The following is a 16,734-nucleotide window of genomic DNA, read 5'->3' on the forward strand; positions in this document are numbered from 1 at the left end:
ATACGCGCATGTAAATCAAGAATTGTACATTACTTTAAACTTTTTGGAGTAGTCTTTAATACAGGTGAGACAAATATTCTAAAATCAATTCGAAATTAACACGTTCTTCACACACACATTTAAGACCTGGCTAAACTATCATACTGCGGACTTGTGTACACATACTCATTTTGATAGGCATCTATTCTATTTTTCAAAAACTTTAACAACTCTTCCACTTCCAGAATCAACACATTTATACTCAATGCGTCCATCGTCGTTTGGCTGATAAGCCCCGGTAATGATACTAATAGCCGTAGTAAATGTTCTAATCCATAAACGTGAACTTGACTCTGGTCCTGTGTTATAGTGTTGTTTTTCAACAAATCCAAATATTGTAAATTTTCATACTTGTACAATAATAGTAAACTTAATGATTTGTCAAAGTAAACTTCTAAACCTTGTAATATTTCAATCAAGATTGATACTTGATGAGCTTGAAGGTTTTTTGATCTCCATATTTTGTAGTCTTGTAGAATATCCGATACGCTATGTTGGCTCGGTAAATCTACTAATTTTTTATCCTTGGTAATATATTGCCAATCGTTAACTAGCAAGTATTTCAACGCGGGAGGGAACGAAAGATTCACAGTAATTGCCTTCTTTGCTGCTTTGGATTGGGAACTTGAGTTGTTTGTAGACGAGGAACCAGCACTATTACTTTTTGACTTCTTATTTCCATGTGCATTTTTGCTTGACGAATCCGTTGCTCCAACCGAGGATTCTCTTTTAACTCGTTTCCTCTTCGTCAATTGTTCCAACTCTTGCTTCTTGAACTTGTTTTCATCGTTGATTTCCAATATTCTATCGATACCTACCCATTCATCCCATTTCAGGTTCCATCCTTGATAATGTAAAAAGTAGCAAGTAACATTATCCCACTTTTTAGCATTGAATTTGTGATTCAGTTCTAATGACTCTTGTTGTAGATCAGAATTCAATACGAAGGAATCCTTTGCACTCTTCGTTTTCAAGATTTTAGCCTCATATATGAGTGGCCCATGGTATGCATATACCATTTGATTTGGTTTTAAATCGACCATCTTTGAACTCGTAAAAGCACCCAAATGTATATGTTTCGGAAGCAACAAAGATCAGTTAAGTATAGCCAGCCAGATTCACCGATAAATATCCTCGTAACCGTCCTTCTCCCCTATTTGGAATATTCTTATATGTGTGTTTTTTTACCACTTGTTCTCACTGCAAAACAATTTTCACTGTACGCGAAAATGCCTTTTGTTGAATTTGAGCAAAAGTTTAGAGCAAAGTTTCACAACACCAACAAACCCACCACACATATTCATACACACATAGAGAATCAATTACAGCGCAAGCACTTCTCATTACGTATCTACTCACCCCTCAAGCTACCCACAAATGCAATGTCCCAATCTTCCAGTATAGTTGGTGTACATTACAAAGTAGGCAAAAAAATTGGAGAAGGTTCGTTCGGAGTAATCTTTGAAGGTATCAACATTTTAAACAATCAACAGGTTGCAATCAAGTTTGAGCCGAGAAAATGTGAAGCTCCACAATTACGAGACGAATATAGATCTTATAGAATCTTGAACAAGACGAAGGGCATTCCACAAGCATATTTTTTTGGACAAGAAGGCGTTCATTCAATATTGATTATAGATCTTCTTGGGCCGTCTTTGGAGGATCTTTTTGATTGGTGCAATCGCAAATTTAGTTTAAAGACAACTATTCAAGTCGCAAAGCAAATGATTGAAAGAGTGGAATCCATACATGAACATGATTTGATATATCGCGATATAAAACCCGACAATTTTCTTATAGGAAGACCCGACACGCCAGAGGCAGACCAAATATTTGTTGTTGACTTTGGAATGGCAAAACAGTACCGAGACCCAAAGACAAAAGTACACATACCCTATAGAGAAAAGAAGGCTTTAAGCGGGACAGCAAGATATATGTCGATAAACACTCATTTAGGCAGAGAGCAACTGAGGCGGGACGATTTGGAAAGTCTTGGACACGTTTTTATGTATTTCTTACGCGGATCATTACCATGGCAAGGTTTGAAAGCACCCACTAACAAACAAAAATATGAAAAAATTGGCATGAAAAAGCAAACCACTTCTGTTAATGAATTGTGTTATGGTTTACCTATCCAATTTGCTCAGTACTTGACTTACGTAAGAAACTTGAACTTTGATGAAACACCGGATTATAAATACTTGGTAGGCTTAATGGACAAGGCCATGATCACACTTGGTTTTGAAGATGATGGTCATTATGATTGGATGGATTTGAATAATGGCAAAGGGTGGGACGCGGCCTTGAACAAAAAGGCTAATTTACATGGGTATGGAAACCCACATCCACCAAGAAAGTCGCAACTACAGCAGCAACAACAACAATTACATCAACAAAAGAGTCATAATGCAAATTCACCTTCCTATCAGCGGCTTCAGAGCTATGCCAACTATTCACTGAACCAACAACTACCACTCTTAGGTAAGAAATCCGACGGCAAAAATGCTGTTGCACAAAGAAGGTATGGGTATCAATCAATTAATCAAGATTCCAAGGCTTCGATGTTGGTGAATGCTTACACCCCAGGACAAGACCGAGATTTGGAGTATGGTGGTGAGCAGAATGGCATAATTAATGCAAGAAATGATGAGGATCTTCATTCAGACACTTCAAGTTTCAATAGGAAGAAGAGCCGGTCTTGTTTCTTCTGTTGTTACATATAGGATCATAAGATTGCTGTTCAGAGTATTTTTGGTCAACCTTCAAGCATTGGGTGTGTGAATGTGTGAGTGTAAGCACCGTTTTTCAATACAATATCGGAAGTGGTGGGATATAGAGGAATAATGTTAGTACAAAAGCACTTCAAATAATCTACAGTATGGTAATCATGTAAGTAAATCTCAATTAAAGATGTCTAGAATACAAAATCTATACCTGTAATCACTAACATCTTACAATTTCGAAGCATCAACAAATTGCACACCTTGATCAATTGATCCCTTCAAACCTTTTAATGCAACCTCAACTAATTTCTTCTCATCGTCGGTAACAGTAAGTGACTTGAATGGATCAATAAACGAACTGATTTCCCCATTGCTCAAAAATACGGGGACTGAAAAAAATTCAACTCCTTGTAAATGAGCGTTAGAAACTTCTTTTCCACCTGGGATACCTGGCAAATAGATGTAAGCAGAATCTGGAACAGGTTCATTCTTCAGACGACCCGATAATGAGTTAATAACATATTCTGCAAACCTGTAACCAGCATAGGCCATTGACAAAGTGGCGGAACCAGCACCGTTTTTAGCCTTGACAACTTCATCACCACCAAATTGAACACGGTGTACAAAGGCATCATATTGGGATTTGCTACTAATTAAACCAACCAGTTTGTTGTAGTTGATCAATGGGACAATTGTGTCACCCGAGTGACCTCCAATAACGGAGATTTTACCCTTTAATGTGTTTGGGTTAGTATTTGTTAATTCACCAAAGAAAGTTTCTGCTCTTACACTATCCAAAGTGGTAACACCAAATAACTTCTTTGGGTTAAAAACACCCAATCTCTTCAAAACTTGTGCAGCAATTGGGACTGTGGAGTTGACGGGGTTTGAAATGATCAAAATTGCAGCATTAGGTGCGGTTCTTCCGATATTAGCAACCAAGTCTCTAATGATAGATGCATTGATATTAAATAAGTCAGCCCTAGTCATTCCTGGTTTACGTGGCACACCAGCAGGAATGATAACAACATCGGTGCCTTTCAAAGCTTCAACAATGGCAGTTTTATCTTCTTTGTCCTTTGGTTGATATCCAGTAACTACCGCCGGAGTATTAATATGTGATAAATCAGCGGCAACACCTTTAGCATTGACTATATCAAATAATGCCAACTCGGTAACATTAGTGTTTAATTTTAACAACAAAGATAATGGTTGACCAATACCTCCTGCAGCTCCTGCAACTGTAACTTTAACCATGCTGTGCTATTGTAATAATTGAAACTTGTGATAATCAACGGATAGTGATGAAAGAAAAAGAATGGTTATCGAATAGAAGTGAAAACTGGGTGTGTATTAAAGAAAGCACATGCAATGGAATTTTATTTTATGTACAGTTACGTAATACGTTATATAATAATTGCAATACAACAGGGACGTGGGGTAGATTTGTCCGACCCACACGTGATCATATTTTCAAAATAACCGAAATACCGACTTCAATTTGAATTTTTCTAGATGAGATGAAGAAATAAATAAAGTGACGGGCCACTATCAAAGAAATATGCTGAAAGACGGCAATTTTCAATGATTGCAATGTGAGCTGGTACTATATTCTGCTACTTTTGTTTTAGTTTACTATAATTTTGCTTTAAAATTACTGAAAGTTTTGATGTAGTTAAGACTTCCGTTGATAATATGCGAAGTAATTTGATTTTTTTAAAAACGGACGTGTCACTCAGAGACATCCCATTGGCGATTTAGACGATCTAACTTACAACTGTATCGCGTACTTCACCTAAATAATGCTTCAAGCGTGGTTTCTTTTATCTCATATTACCAATGTGTGATTCGTGAGCAAAAATTTAACAATTTTTTTTTTCTTCAAAAACTTGGAAAGGACGCAACTCCGATAGATCTTCATTATAGTAATCAGGTAGTCACACTCGTCAGCTTATCCAGGTTGGTCAAAGCAGTCCTATAAATCGAACAATCACAACTGCAGATGCTCAAAACTACTATAACTTTGCTACTCACCTCGGTGATGCTATCGAACGCCATCGATTGTTCAGTCAAAGAGCTTCAGCCATACAATTTTGAAAGTATCAAAGGAACCCACTCATTTTCCACAATCAAATCCACCCCACCAACTAAAACCAATATCACATGGACTTTTGGTATATGCGAGTCCATATCTGGTGATAAGAAGAGCGATTTACAAAAATGTCCACAAAATTCTGATATCTGTGGTATAACGTCGATCTTGCGCGATAACGAAGATGCGATCGTATCTGAAATCATTGGGTTCAACTCAAATCTTCAAAAAAGCTACGATCCATTAGGTGATAAGGGAGAAGGTGGAATCAAAATCACATATTCGGGAGTTAATTGGGGCGATTCTTTACTTAATGCGGAGATAAGCTTTGTCTGTGATAAATCAATAAAGGAAAATCACAAGTTTGAATTGGATAGTTGGAACGGAGAAGTTTTGAAAGTTTCGATGAAATCTAAAGCTGCTTGCATTACTAGTGATAATGATAAGAAAAAAAACAATGATAAAAACAAGAATTCCGATAAGAAAAAGGATAATGGTGAATCATGGGGTTGGTTCACTTGGATATTCATCTTTTTAGTGTTGTTTTTGAGTATCTATATTATCGGTGGTGCTTGGTTTCAATATAATAAAGGCAATGCTATTGACTTCCAAAGTGCACTTAAAGAAGTGCTTGAGAACTTTTTTACATTGTTGCAAAACTTGCCTGGTTTCATTAGAGAGATTCTTGAGAAGTTTGTTGGTAGAGGCAACAATAGAGGCGAGTATAGTGCTGTATAAATGGAATACATATTACATAGTTGATACCGTCGTGTAGAGAGGAAATTCAGTGTAGGTCGGTTGTAATAAATGCGGATAGCTGCAAGTGAATGTTTCAATGCACATTACCCGGTAATAAATTCGAAATTTACAAGTGCCACACGAAAGCTCAGTGTTATTGAGCCTACAATCAGTAGATCTCAACAAAGACTGAAGCAGCTACAATTCAAGTAAGACTAGAAAGAGTTCGCCTCCCAAAACCACATTTAATGACCTCAAGATGATATTCACTATTTATTACAAATGCCTTCCTTCCTACTGATTGCAATGAAGGAATATAGCGCCAGTGTAATCTGTGCACCATCTTTTTGGTTTTATTAATTACCCTCGGTTCAAGGGTGTGTTTGTGCATCTTATTGTCCTGCTTTTGTTTACTCCACATTTTAGAAAATTACGAATGGTTTATGTGCAGGACACAAGTACAACCTATGAAATCGTGTGCTTTCATACCAGAACACCCTCGATAATTCTCCATTGAGGTTCCGGGTAGGCTTGATAAAATGCTAACAGCCAATAAATTCAAAGTAATACAAGCATCTGTCAAAAGTAAAGCTGATAATGTGTAGTATAGAGACTATAAAATGGCTCCAGCATGTGATATATCTGAACTGTTACACGCGACCTAAACACGATTGTATCGACCTGTCGGTGTTAGCTTTTAGAGACTGCACGAGTAAACAAAACCCCGCCAAGTCTAGAATGCAGTTAATACTTCACATTATTGTTTACTCTTTGTCGGTATTTCCAATCGCGCTTAAATAACCTTTTCGTATGAAAGAATCAGGTGTACAATTGAAAAAAAAAAAAAAAATAACTATCAACAAGATTGACCTTGATCTACATTGTTTCTTCACTGACTACGTGCCCTTATAGTCTACTACTAGAAACACCAAAGAAAAAAACAACTGATACATTCAATTTCAGTCTTATTTTATCTCCTCAACAATATGGCTGGCGACACGGAAGAAATCGCACATGCAATTGCAGGTGCTGGAGGTGGTGCATTGTCAATGATTGTCACCTATCCATTGGTTACTTTATCAACTTTAGCGCAAACAAAAGCAAAAAAGAAGGAGGAAAAACAGACCGAAGCTGAAGTTGAGGCAGAGTTGAACCGTGTATCAAAATTAAATGCGAAACAAAAATTTAGCCACAACTTTAACAACAACAGTACTGTGTTAGCCGCTAAGGAAATTATCAAAGAGAAAGGAGTATTAGGATTATACTCGGGTCTAGGAAGTGCAATCTACGGAATTACTTTAACCAATTTCATTTATTACTATTTCTACGAGTTAACATCCAATATCTTCTTGAAAGCCAACAAGGCTAATAAGAAAAAGGCGGGATTGTCAACTATTCAATCAATCATAACCGGTGCCATAGCTGGTGCTATTACGTCTGTCGGAACCAACCCAATTTGGGTTGCAAACACCAGAATAATGACGGAAAAGAAGCAGAAGGGTGAGGGAAACGTTTCAAATTCAACCTTGAAGACAATTTTAGAAATCATTGAAAAAGACGGGGTTGGAACCTTATTTGCAGGTGTTTTCCCTGCATTGGTTTTGGTTTTGAACCCTATTATACAGTATACTATTTTTGAACAAATCAAGAATGTTATTGTAGCTGGTGGAGGTCAAAAATCATTTACAGCTATCAAGGCTTTCTTTATCGGGGCTTTTGGTAAATTAGTAGCTACAACCTTGACTTATCCATATATCACCTTGAAATCAAGAATGCACATTAGAAAGAAGGTGTTGAAAGAAGAAGGAAAAGCCGCTGATGAAATTCCAAACTTGTCTATGTACCAAGAGATTAAAAAGATTATTCACGAAGAAGGATTTGAAGGATTGTATGGAGGATTGGTTGTCAAGTTGATTCAAAGTATTTCAACTGCTGCTTTCCTTTTCTACTTTAAAGAGGAATTGTTAGTTGGAAGTGTCAGATTGGTTGAGATACTTAAATTATTGAGTTTGAAGAAAGGTAAAGCTATCAAGGTGTAGATGGTTAACAACGTTGTGCCTTATTCAAAAGTAGAAGCACCCTCTGAAAATAGGTGTATTGAATACCATTCAAAGTTTTTACGTTTTTTATATCACAATCTTTGTATCTCTTTGTCAGGTTATAAGAAGTCCTTGTTTCAGCGCAATTCAAGAACTGCACCCTCAATTACTCAAAAATTGTTTGTCTGTAAAGGAGAAGGGACGAAACAAAAATAAAAAAAAGCGCAAAGTTCAGAAAGTTGGAGCAACATAGGGTTCATCAACAATGAGCATTATTGGCTTCGGACTAATACCTGATGCTCACCACCCGAGGAAGGTCATAAATGTTATTAGCAACAACAATCGAATTGCACTTGCAATCAAAGCCGAATTCGAAAGGCTCAACTCGTTCACCAAATCGTACTTAGCAACTCAATATGAACAAGAACAACATCTAATTCAAGACAAGTCGTTGAAACAATCCCAAAACGAGCAATTACAAAATACTTTTAAGGATTTGTATATGCTTATCGATTGCGAGAACTTCAAACTTGATCTGGTCGCTAGTGTAAATTTGAAGAAATTGCTGACAATCATCGATAGACTTCAAGGGGTTGAGGTCAAGACGCCTGTGGATGAAACGATACACGGATTGATCAAAAAATACATTTTCCTTATTCTTGGTCTCAACTTGTCAAACTCATTGATATACAAAACGCTTGAATTGAAAAGTCAGCAAGTGTATTGGGAGACGGTTTACAGCTCAGTTTTCAATAAGCTTATCTACTTTGTTCAAACATTACCAATCAAATTGTACTACTTTGGAATTGATATGGTTGAAAAGACCAACAGAATCCTTGCACAAAACTTTCATCAATCACAAACAATTGACTTGGAACATCGCCATTGGACTTATCAATATTGGCTGAAGTTTCAGATTTACTCAGCTGCATTGGGAAGATCGGTTTTACAAGCTGTAGACCTACTTTTTGTTCAAGAAAACCCGGTGGTGACATTGTTGCAAAAATCGAACGTATCCACATTCTCATCAATAAAATGGTACTTGTCGTCGATCGCAAAGTCCCCTGTTACTATAATTAATAAAGAAATAAAATTGAAATTAAAAACGATAAAGAAAGAAATTCACCTGAACACACAAAATATTGATTTATTCGTTAAATCGGATGTGGACAACCTTTTACCTACGTTGAAACAAATTTTGATTGTTGAGGATGAAACTGACAATGTAATTAACCGGATAATAAGTGGTGTTGTGGCATTTGGGAATAAAGAATACGCCTCAACATCTTTCCCATCATTGCTTACCAGATATTGGCTTTTGATATCGTTGGTGGTACTTTATGCACCATCGCAGTCCAGAAATATTTACCACAACCGTTACGAGATAATCCAATGGATTCAATATAATGGAGTTGAGCCAGTAAAGGGATTTTTTGTCAATTGGGTTATTAAACCGATCAACGAAATGCTCAATATTTTACGAAGCGATGATGAAATTACATTAACCTCAAGAGACTCCTTGAAATCGGATGTCAATTCTTTGGAAAAAATGGTGTACGAATTTGCTCAGGATAATCACATTGAAACGACTCCCCAATTGGTTGAACAAGACATTAAGAATGGTGACTTGAAGTTGGTGATGTCGCGGTATGAGAATGAAATCAGACAACCTATCAAATACCTTATCTCAGGTTCATTATTAAGATTGATTTTGATTCAGGTTCAAAAAGGTAAAGTCGATGGGGCAGTTGCATTAAGCGGTATTGACAAGTTGCTAAAGAGTCAACAGTTGGTATTTGGAATAGTATCAATGAGTCCATCCTTGATTATTTTGTATCAAATTTACAAACACTTCACGCTGGCTAAACCATTACTTGTTAATGGAAAACAATTGAGTATCGTTTGTCTCAAATGTTTGAACAATATCGAAAGTTTGCTCATCTCGTTACTGAGAAAGAAGGATGAAACGCTGAATAATGTCAACACAGACGAAGGAGAGTTACTCATTGAGATTATTGATTTGATCTTGTGCTCAGAGCCACTCATTCCAAAAGAATTACACGAAGATTGGATTAAAGATTTAAATGAATTGAACAACAGTGAGTTCGACGTTGAAACAAAATTAAAGTTAGCGCAGCGCATTTGGAATATGTATGGCAGTTATTTCAAATAGTTGAATTTTTCACATTTATTAGAGTAGCAGAGGACAAGCATGTTGCTGGTGTAGTTTAGGGAAGGAACATAGTACTGGCCAACCCTGTATCCGGAATGATGAGAAGACGCAGTTGATGAAAGTGTTAAGTCGGATAGTGATGCCCGAAGGCTGAAAAGAGTTGGAGTCATGGTGGTGTTGTTATATCAAAGCACAATGCTTTATTTTCTCTCTCCACGTATAGAATCTTCTATATATGATATTCTTTTGATACACCCTGTTGTGGTATTGTAGAGTATTTGCTCTGGTGTTTCTTTAATATTTGGGTATCTTGAAGTAGCAAAGTCATGGAGCCAAGTAGTTAGCCCATGTGAATTCAAATTATACTCTGAACAGCTTTGTCCCGAAGAGAATGAGAGAAAGACGTATAATTAATAAAGTACGGGTGATTTCTTCTTGGTGATTATTCCGCTTCTACGATATAAATTTCGACACCAACTTCATCAATGAAAGCCTCGCATCCAAAGGGTTGAATTTAATGTGTGACAAATCCAACGATATCTCCTCCTCAAAACAGAACTGATTGACAAGGTAACAAGTAATCATTACTACAAACACACCGCAATCATCAAAGTTGCGTTGCTGATCGCAGTTCAACAGGACTATTTTTATTTTCCCTCGTACCAAGTTTGAACAACTCTCAAGTTTTTTGCATAGATTTTGTAACTGCGAATCTCCTTTAACATCATCATCAATCTTCATTGAATCGTAAATGTAGAGCTTTTCATCGAGGAGTGAAAGGATCCCCAAAACCCAATGGTCTCCGTTATTTGCAGTTTCCAAGTCCAACTCTTCTAGCGGCTCCTCAATCATGTTAATTGGTAGGAAAATGAAGCGCAGTTTCTTCAAGTCATCCATTGGTAAAAGGTTTTCGATATCAGATGCAGGGAAATGTTGCACTAGTTGTACAACACTGGGAAATAATAACTGAACTTGATTTGTAAATGGTCGGCATTGACCCAGGTTGATGAATGTCTCTTTAATAAGCTCAAAAATAAAGGAGATGTTGTTGTCGTTAAACCATTCTCCAGGGAGGATATGCTCCAAATCAGATTTGTATACAGATATGGAGTGACATTGGGCAACTTTAAAGTCCAAAGCTGTTCCTTTGGCTGTTGGTTTCTTAGCTATTATCTTGTTGTAGATTTGGTTGAGCTCTTGCTTTGCTAGATAAGGCTTGAATGTAGCTTCAATTGCAGTGTTGCTCGAATCTAACTCCATCTGCCTCTGCATCTGTTTCCGTCGCTGTACATTTATCTTTTTCGTTTGGCGTAATTCACGTTTTTCCAGCTTCGTCAATTTCTTGTTTGGCGTGGTGTCTTGAGGGGAAAGAGTATTGAACTCTTCATCAACATTTTCTTTTTCGATATATTTATGCCAAGGTAGCAGGTCAATTCCATTGGTTGTTATGGTTTGTTTAGAAGGTGCGTAATCGGGATCTATACAGAATCCCTTGTGTTCCCTCCATGCAATAGATGCCATTGTAGCTTCAAGAACAATAGATATCTCATAGGAACAGTTTGAAAAATGATTAATTCAATGAAAAATTGTAAACATTACACAAAAGGAGGTCATGTGATTGAACTTGAAAGATTGAAGGACTCCTTTTGATACAGACGTCCTAACGGTGTATGACATGGACAGATAATTCTTGTTATCTCAGAAAGTGGGAAGTTACTTTGGTCTCGAAGGAGTCATAAATCTTGGGGCTATTTCGTGGTTGCAAATGTAAACATTAGTGACGGAGAAAAAAGAGTGTTCAAGTGAAAAATCTCATTTGACAAACTCTTTTCAATAACAGAAGCTTTGCAACCGACAAAGCACCCTTATTGACCACTGGGCCGACGCATTTGACAAGACGAGGGACCAGCGTAACGAACCTTTATAATTTCAATTCGTTTCAACTATGAGATCGACATTACTATCCAATCTCATATCACGCCGGAGCATATCTCTAAATACGAGACCCAAAACTCCGATAAAATTAGGACAACCAACTTACGAAACAAGACCTCATATTATACCTAAACCTGGGAATCTTACACCTGGTATATCAGCACTTGAATATTTTCAAAGAAGGTTGAAACTAGCGTCTACACTACCTGACAAGTCCTTGGCTATTATTATTGGGAATACCACAAAATTTAGTTCCGGTAGTGTGTTTTATGATTTTCAACAAGACAATGACTTTTATTATTTAACTGGTTGGTTAGAGCCTGATTCTATTATGGTCTTGGAGAAAAAGGGGACTAAAGGGGATGATGACGTTGTGCTACACATGTTGGTTCCACCAAAGAATCAACAACGAGAATTATGGGAAGGCGCCAAGACTGGATTGGATGGTGCATTTGAATTTTTCAATGCTGATTGTGTTGAAGATGTTAGCAAAGCATCCACTTATATCAAATCACTTGTGAAATCTGCAAATACAATTTTTTATGATAACAAGTACGATGGCAAATTGAAATCAAATTCACCATTTAGCCTGTTTTTCAATTTTGGTGGTGATAAATCAGTTGGTTTAAATGATGTCATATTGAATTCGGGTAAACCCATTAACCCGTTGACTCAAAGAATTGCTTCTTTGAGAAAAGTCAAATCACCAGCTGAAATAGAAGTTATGCATGCAGCCGGACAAATCTCAAGTCGAGCAATTAATAAAGCCATTGGCCAAGTTGGATCAAAGGACCCAATTGCTACAGAGAAAACGTTGGCCAAGTACTTGGAATATCAATTTGTAAGAGGGGGTTGCGATAAACAAGCATATATCCCCGTCGTTGCCAGTGGATCAAATGCATTGACCATCCACTACACGAGGAACGATGATTTGTTGTATCGAGATGAATTGGTTTTTGTTGATGCCGGAGGAAAACTCGGTGGATATTGTGCTGATATTTCAAGAACGTGGCCAAATTCAACAAAAGGGTTTAGTGAGCCTCAAAGGGATCTATATGAAGCTGTATTGAATACAAACAAAAAGTGTATTGAATTGTGTAACGAGAGCTTGAGTTATTCCCTACATGATATTCACGAATACTCAGTCACATCATTGAGAAAAGAGTTGCTGAATGTTACTGGATTCCAAAACTTGAGTTTTTCAGATGTGTCAAGGTATCTTTATCCACATTACATCGGTCACCATTTAGGTTTGGATTTGCACGATGTGCCTTCAGTCTCTCGATTTGAAAAGTTAGTAGCAGGAAATGTCATCACCATAGAACCAGGCTTGTATATACCAGAGGATGACAGATGGCCAAAGCATTTTCAAGGGATTGGTGTTAGAGTGGAAGATGATGTGGTGGTTGGAAAAACAAACGACGAGATTATTAATCTTACTAGTGGTTGTGTCAAGGAAGTTGTTGATATCGAATCATTAATCAACGGAGGTGTAACTACACCGGGTATAGATGATGAATTGGTAGTATTGGATATTTAATTACATGTACAAGCTACACATAATTAGACTATTTACAAAAAAAGTAGAAATTTAACGACCCAAATTCAACAAAAGAGAGTTTTTGGCACCTTCAGCACCACCATCGCCACCATCTCCATTACTTGGTAAATAAGTAATGTTGGGTGAGCCTGCCAATGTACTAGCAATGTCTTTGGAAGCCTCTAACCTTCTAATCATTAATAAACCATCACCCGCCTTGGCTAAAGCTTTTGAAACGACATCGGCAGATTCAGCTTCTCCCTCGGCCCTAATGATACTGGCTTTCTTTTCTTGTTCTGCTTTTTCAACGAGGTATTTCGATCTTTCTGCATCTTGTTGAGCGATTTGTTTCTGTTCGACAGCTTTGGTAAACTCACGACCAAAGGTCATATGCGTGATAGAAACATCTTCTAATTCAATATTGAACTCATTAGCTCTTCTTGACAACTCTTGTCTAATTCTTGCTGAAACAACTTCTCTTTGAGTTATCAACTCGGCAGCATCAAATTGAGCGACAATAGCTTTTAATATTTCATTACCTATTGCGGGTAAGACTCTTTCGTCATAATCTAAACCCAAAGTTTGATAAATTATGGGCAATCTAGGCACATCTGGTCTGGTCAATACACGCAATGTGATTGACACATTTTGCAAATCTTTTGAGCCAGTGGTGGTTGTAATGACTTTTGGTTTAATTCTTACATCGAATAAAACTGCCTTTTGTAACCAAGGTATGAGGAAGTGGGTTCCCTCACCAATTACCGATTGCTCCACACCTTTTAAACGATCAAAAATGATGGCACGTTTGCCTCCAGGAACATCGTACATGGATGATTGTGCCAATGCAAATGCAACACCAGCAGGTAATGCAATCTTTGAAATCACTTCAGCAATTCTTTGTGACATTTGTTGTTTTAGTAAAATCGGGGAGGATGATCTATGAGAATGTGAAAGGATAGATTAGTTTCAGCTGATCTTCTTGTCTTGCGGTGAGAGATTTTGTCAATTTTGCATTTAAAAGTACACGACCATTTCTCAGTACCTTTTTTTGCAACTTACTTTTGGTAAGCGAAAGCCATTTAAGGTGTCATAAAGGACCGATTGAAATGGTATGTATATAGCATTCTCTAAGTGTAGAGATGATCTGTGTCTGAGGGGGCTGTGATGTCTATTAAACAACCAACGGTGGAATCTTGTTGTTGCAACTCCCGTCACTTACTGGTATATTACTTTTAATGTTATTGAGAACTGTAATAGTAAATGGGTGCTACATTAGCCATAAAAATATAGTTAAAAGATATATAATACAGCAGCTACATATGCGCAAGAGTAGAATAGCATGAGGTTAATCTACTACACCTCTTCTTTAAATGTTATACAGCCAGCAAATCATTCAAGGCGTTTGATTTGGTAAAACATCCATACATACATAATGAAATAAAAAGACAAGCGTGCAGGCAAAATTCATCAACAGAAAAGAAAAAAACCGAAAAGAAAAATGACACAACAAATTTTTAAAATTCGTCAAAGTTTATGATACTTTCTGCTTATCCATCAATCAATCAATCATAGATCAAACTTTAAAAGTACCACACTTCTACTAAATAAAACATGTCCGCCTCATTAGACAAATCATTAGATGATATCATTTCATCATCAAAAAAGTCTTTTAAATCTAGAAGACCAAGTGCTAAAATTGGTGGTGCCAGAGGTAATCAAAACAAAGTTGGGAAGAAGTTAGTTGGAAACAAGACCAAAAAGACTGCCACTTTCAAAAGACCAAATGGTCCAAAACCTGCTGCTGCTACTACTGCCGCTGCTGCTGCTGTTCCAGCTTTTGATTTGTCTTATGCTACAAAAGTCAATGTAACTGGTTTACCAAAGGATTTGAAGCAAGACAACATTAGGGTATGTTCAATATAATGGGATACAAAAGGAGGAAAAGAAAAAAAGTAGATCAATGGAGTTGTTGAATTTATGAGAATGCTTTCTGTTTATGGAAAGTGCAGGGTGCTTGCATCTTTGACGATATATTGAGGATGTCCGTGATGATACGCTTTCATTGCCTGTGGGTGTAACGTTTCATTCTCTGTAAAGAAGCCAGTGGATGAATGATAGTTTACCATTCTTTGTTGAGACAATGACACGAGACATCGACTTGAAACCTGCATGTGCGAGCTAGGTATTGCGAGCAAATGCAACCATGGATAGTTTAGAGAACGTAAGTCAAGGGTTTTGCTGGTAAATCTACGACATCGGATAAGTGGTCTATGTGCCATCCCATTGTGCAGAGAGCTATCCACTCAGACTAACTTAAGCCTTCCCTATCAATAATTGTTTAACTTTCATGATGACAAGTTAGGACAGGACTTTGAGGTACTCGTGTACCAATTGTTTCCTGCTAGTCACGTCTACCTATGCAAACTGATTGGAATATGTCTCGAGCGATTTATCTCACAGGGATTAAAATTCGGAGTGCAGCTTCCGTCACTTGACTTCACTTCTATCTTAAAAGGATGCAATCGGATACCTCATTCTGCAGCCATGTCAGGACATACATGGGACCTTCATACCTAATATTTCGGTTCTCATATCTTGGATCAACATGTCTACTTTCTTTCTCTTTCATTTTATATATTCATTTTTCTATTTGACTCAAAGACTAACAATTTTAGGAATTTTTTCAATCACAAGTTGGTGGTGTTCAAACCGTGGCCTTAAGTTATAACGAAAGGGGCCAATTCAAAGGTGTTGCCACTGTGATTTTCAGGTCCAACAAGAATGCCGCTTTGGCCGTTGAAAAGTACCATGGTGCTTCTATCGATGGTGGTAAGGGTAAATTATCTTTGGAATTGATTATTGATACCACGAAGAAACCACTTGCCGCTAGAATTGCTGCTAAACCAGTGCAAAGAGCACAAGCAGCTAAGGCTATCGAGAATAAGAAGAAATTATTGGTCAAGAAGGCAAAGAAGCCTGCCAAGAAACCTCAACAAAAGAAGAAGACTGTTGAGGAATTGGACCAAGAGATGAAGGACTACTTCGACAACTAAGCTTGTTTCATTTGCTCCCACAATTGAAAGTTTTATTTACTTTATTGAGTATTTTTGTAATAAATTATTTGCTTTTGTTTAATTGGCATCAATGTAGATGTATCAGCTTGCTCGTCAATTGACAACGATTTATGGCAAACGATACTCGTTTGTTCAAAAGGTCTTTTTTCGCAACTGCGTGGTTTCGCAGTGTGGATCTGTCACTGGATTCATTTTGTTGCTGGCCAAAAATAAATTTCTTTGACGATGGTTGGATCACGAAAAGTCAAATGAGTTGCTGATAATAAAATAGAAGTGGAAATCGCTTTAAAGAGATGGAATAAGAGAATGATCGGACTTTGGTCACAGTATAAAAAAATAACACATAAAAAGAATTAAAATAATTCCAAAAGATAATACGAG

At 37.2% G+C, this 16,734-nt stretch overlaps 10 protein-coding genes across 10 annotated transcripts; 6 read left to right on the forward strand and 4 right to left on the reverse strand. All coding sequences in view use genetic code 12, as the record gives it.

The window, feature by feature from the left end:
- Positions 1-119: 119 nt before the first annotated feature.
- Positions 120-1,082, reverse strand: CORT_0C03720 (Eaf3 subunit of the NuA4 histone acetyltransferase complex; the record flags this gene model as incomplete). The annotated part of the gene is made up of 1 exon (XM_003868603.1): positions 120-1,082. One exon carries the CDS (start codon positions 1,080-1,082, stop codon positions 120-122), a length of 963 nt encoding a protein of 320 aa, XP_003868651.1.
- Positions 1,083-1,106: 24 nt separating this feature from the next.
- CORT_0C03730 (casein kinase) lies at positions 1,107-2,762 on the forward strand (the record flags this gene model as incomplete). The annotated part of the gene is made up of 1 exon (XM_003868604.1): positions 1,107-2,762. One exon carries the CDS (start codon positions 1,107-1,109, stop codon positions 2,760-2,762), a length of 1,656 nt encoding a protein of 551 aa, XP_003868652.1.
- A 228-nt stretch (positions 2,763-2,990) lies between these two features.
- CORT_0C03740 (Mdh1-3 predicted malate dehydrogenase) lies at positions 2,991-4,019 on the reverse strand (the record flags this gene model as incomplete). The annotated part of the gene is made up of 1 exon (XM_003868605.1): positions 2,991-4,019. One exon carries the CDS (start codon positions 4,017-4,019, stop codon positions 2,991-2,993), a length of 1,029 nt encoding a protein of 342 aa, XP_003868653.1.
- Positions 4,020-4,764: 745 nt separating this feature from the next.
- Positions 4,765-5,592, forward strand: CORT_0C03750 (Atg27 protein; the record flags this gene model as incomplete). Its single annotated transcript, XM_003868606.1, has 1 exon — positions 4,765-5,592. One exon carries the CDS (start codon positions 4,765-4,767, stop codon positions 5,590-5,592), a length of 828 nt encoding a protein of 275 aa, XP_003868654.1.
- Positions 5,593-6,578: 986 nt separating this feature from the next.
- On the forward strand, positions 6,579-7,631 carry CORT_0C03760 (hypothetical protein; the record flags this gene model as incomplete). Its single annotated transcript, XM_003868607.1, has 1 exon — positions 6,579-7,631. One exon carries the CDS (start codon positions 6,579-6,581, stop codon positions 7,629-7,631), a length of 1,053 nt encoding a protein of 350 aa, XP_003868655.1.
- Positions 7,632-7,896: 265 nt separating this feature from the next.
- On the forward strand, positions 7,897-9,804 carry CORT_0C03770 (hypothetical protein; the record flags this gene model as incomplete). The annotated part of the gene is made up of 1 exon (XM_003868608.1): positions 7,897-9,804. One exon carries the CDS (start codon positions 7,897-7,899, stop codon positions 9,802-9,804), a length of 1,908 nt encoding a protein of 635 aa, XP_003868656.1.
- Positions 9,805-10,257: 453 nt separating this feature from the next.
- CORT_0C03780 (Ulp1 SUMO deconjugation enzyme) lies at positions 10,258-11,325 on the reverse strand (the record flags this gene model as incomplete). Its single annotated transcript, XM_003868609.1, has 1 exon — positions 10,258-11,325. One exon carries the CDS (start codon positions 11,323-11,325, stop codon positions 10,258-10,260), a length of 1,068 nt encoding a protein of 355 aa, XP_003868657.1.
- A 424-nt stretch (positions 11,326-11,749) lies between these two features.
- Positions 11,750-13,279, forward strand: CORT_0C03790 (Icp55 protein; the record flags this gene model as incomplete). The annotated part of the gene is made up of 1 exon (XM_003868610.1): positions 11,750-13,279. One exon carries the CDS (start codon positions 11,750-11,752, stop codon positions 13,277-13,279), a length of 1,530 nt encoding a protein of 509 aa, XP_003868658.1.
- Positions 13,280-13,330: 51 nt separating this feature from the next.
- Positions 13,331-14,185, reverse strand: CORT_0C03800 (Phb1 prohibitin; the record flags this gene model as incomplete). Its single annotated transcript, XM_003868611.1, has 1 exon — positions 13,331-14,185. The coding sequence occupies one exon, from the start codon at positions 14,183-14,185 to the stop codon at positions 13,331-13,333; it is 855 nt and encodes a 284-aa protein (XP_003868659.1).
- Positions 14,186-14,890: 705 nt separating this feature from the next.
- Positions 14,891-16,332, forward strand: CORT_0C03810 (Yra1 protein; the record flags this gene model as incomplete). The annotated part of the gene is made up of 2 exons (XM_003868612.1): positions 14,891-15,187; positions 15,955-16,332. The coding sequence occupies 2 exons, from the start codon at positions 14,891-14,893 to the stop codon at positions 16,330-16,332; spliced, it is 675 nt and encodes a 224-aa protein (XP_003868660.1).
- Positions 16,333-16,734: the final 402 nt, after the last annotated feature.

Source organism: Candida orthopsilosis (genome assembly GCF_000315875.1).
Source record: "Candida orthopsilosis Co 90-125, chromosome 3 draft sequence".
NCBI classification, from domain to species: domain Eukaryota; kingdom Fungi; phylum Ascomycota; class Pichiomycetes; order Serinales; family Debaryomycetaceae; genus Lodderomyces; species Lodderomyces orthopsilosis.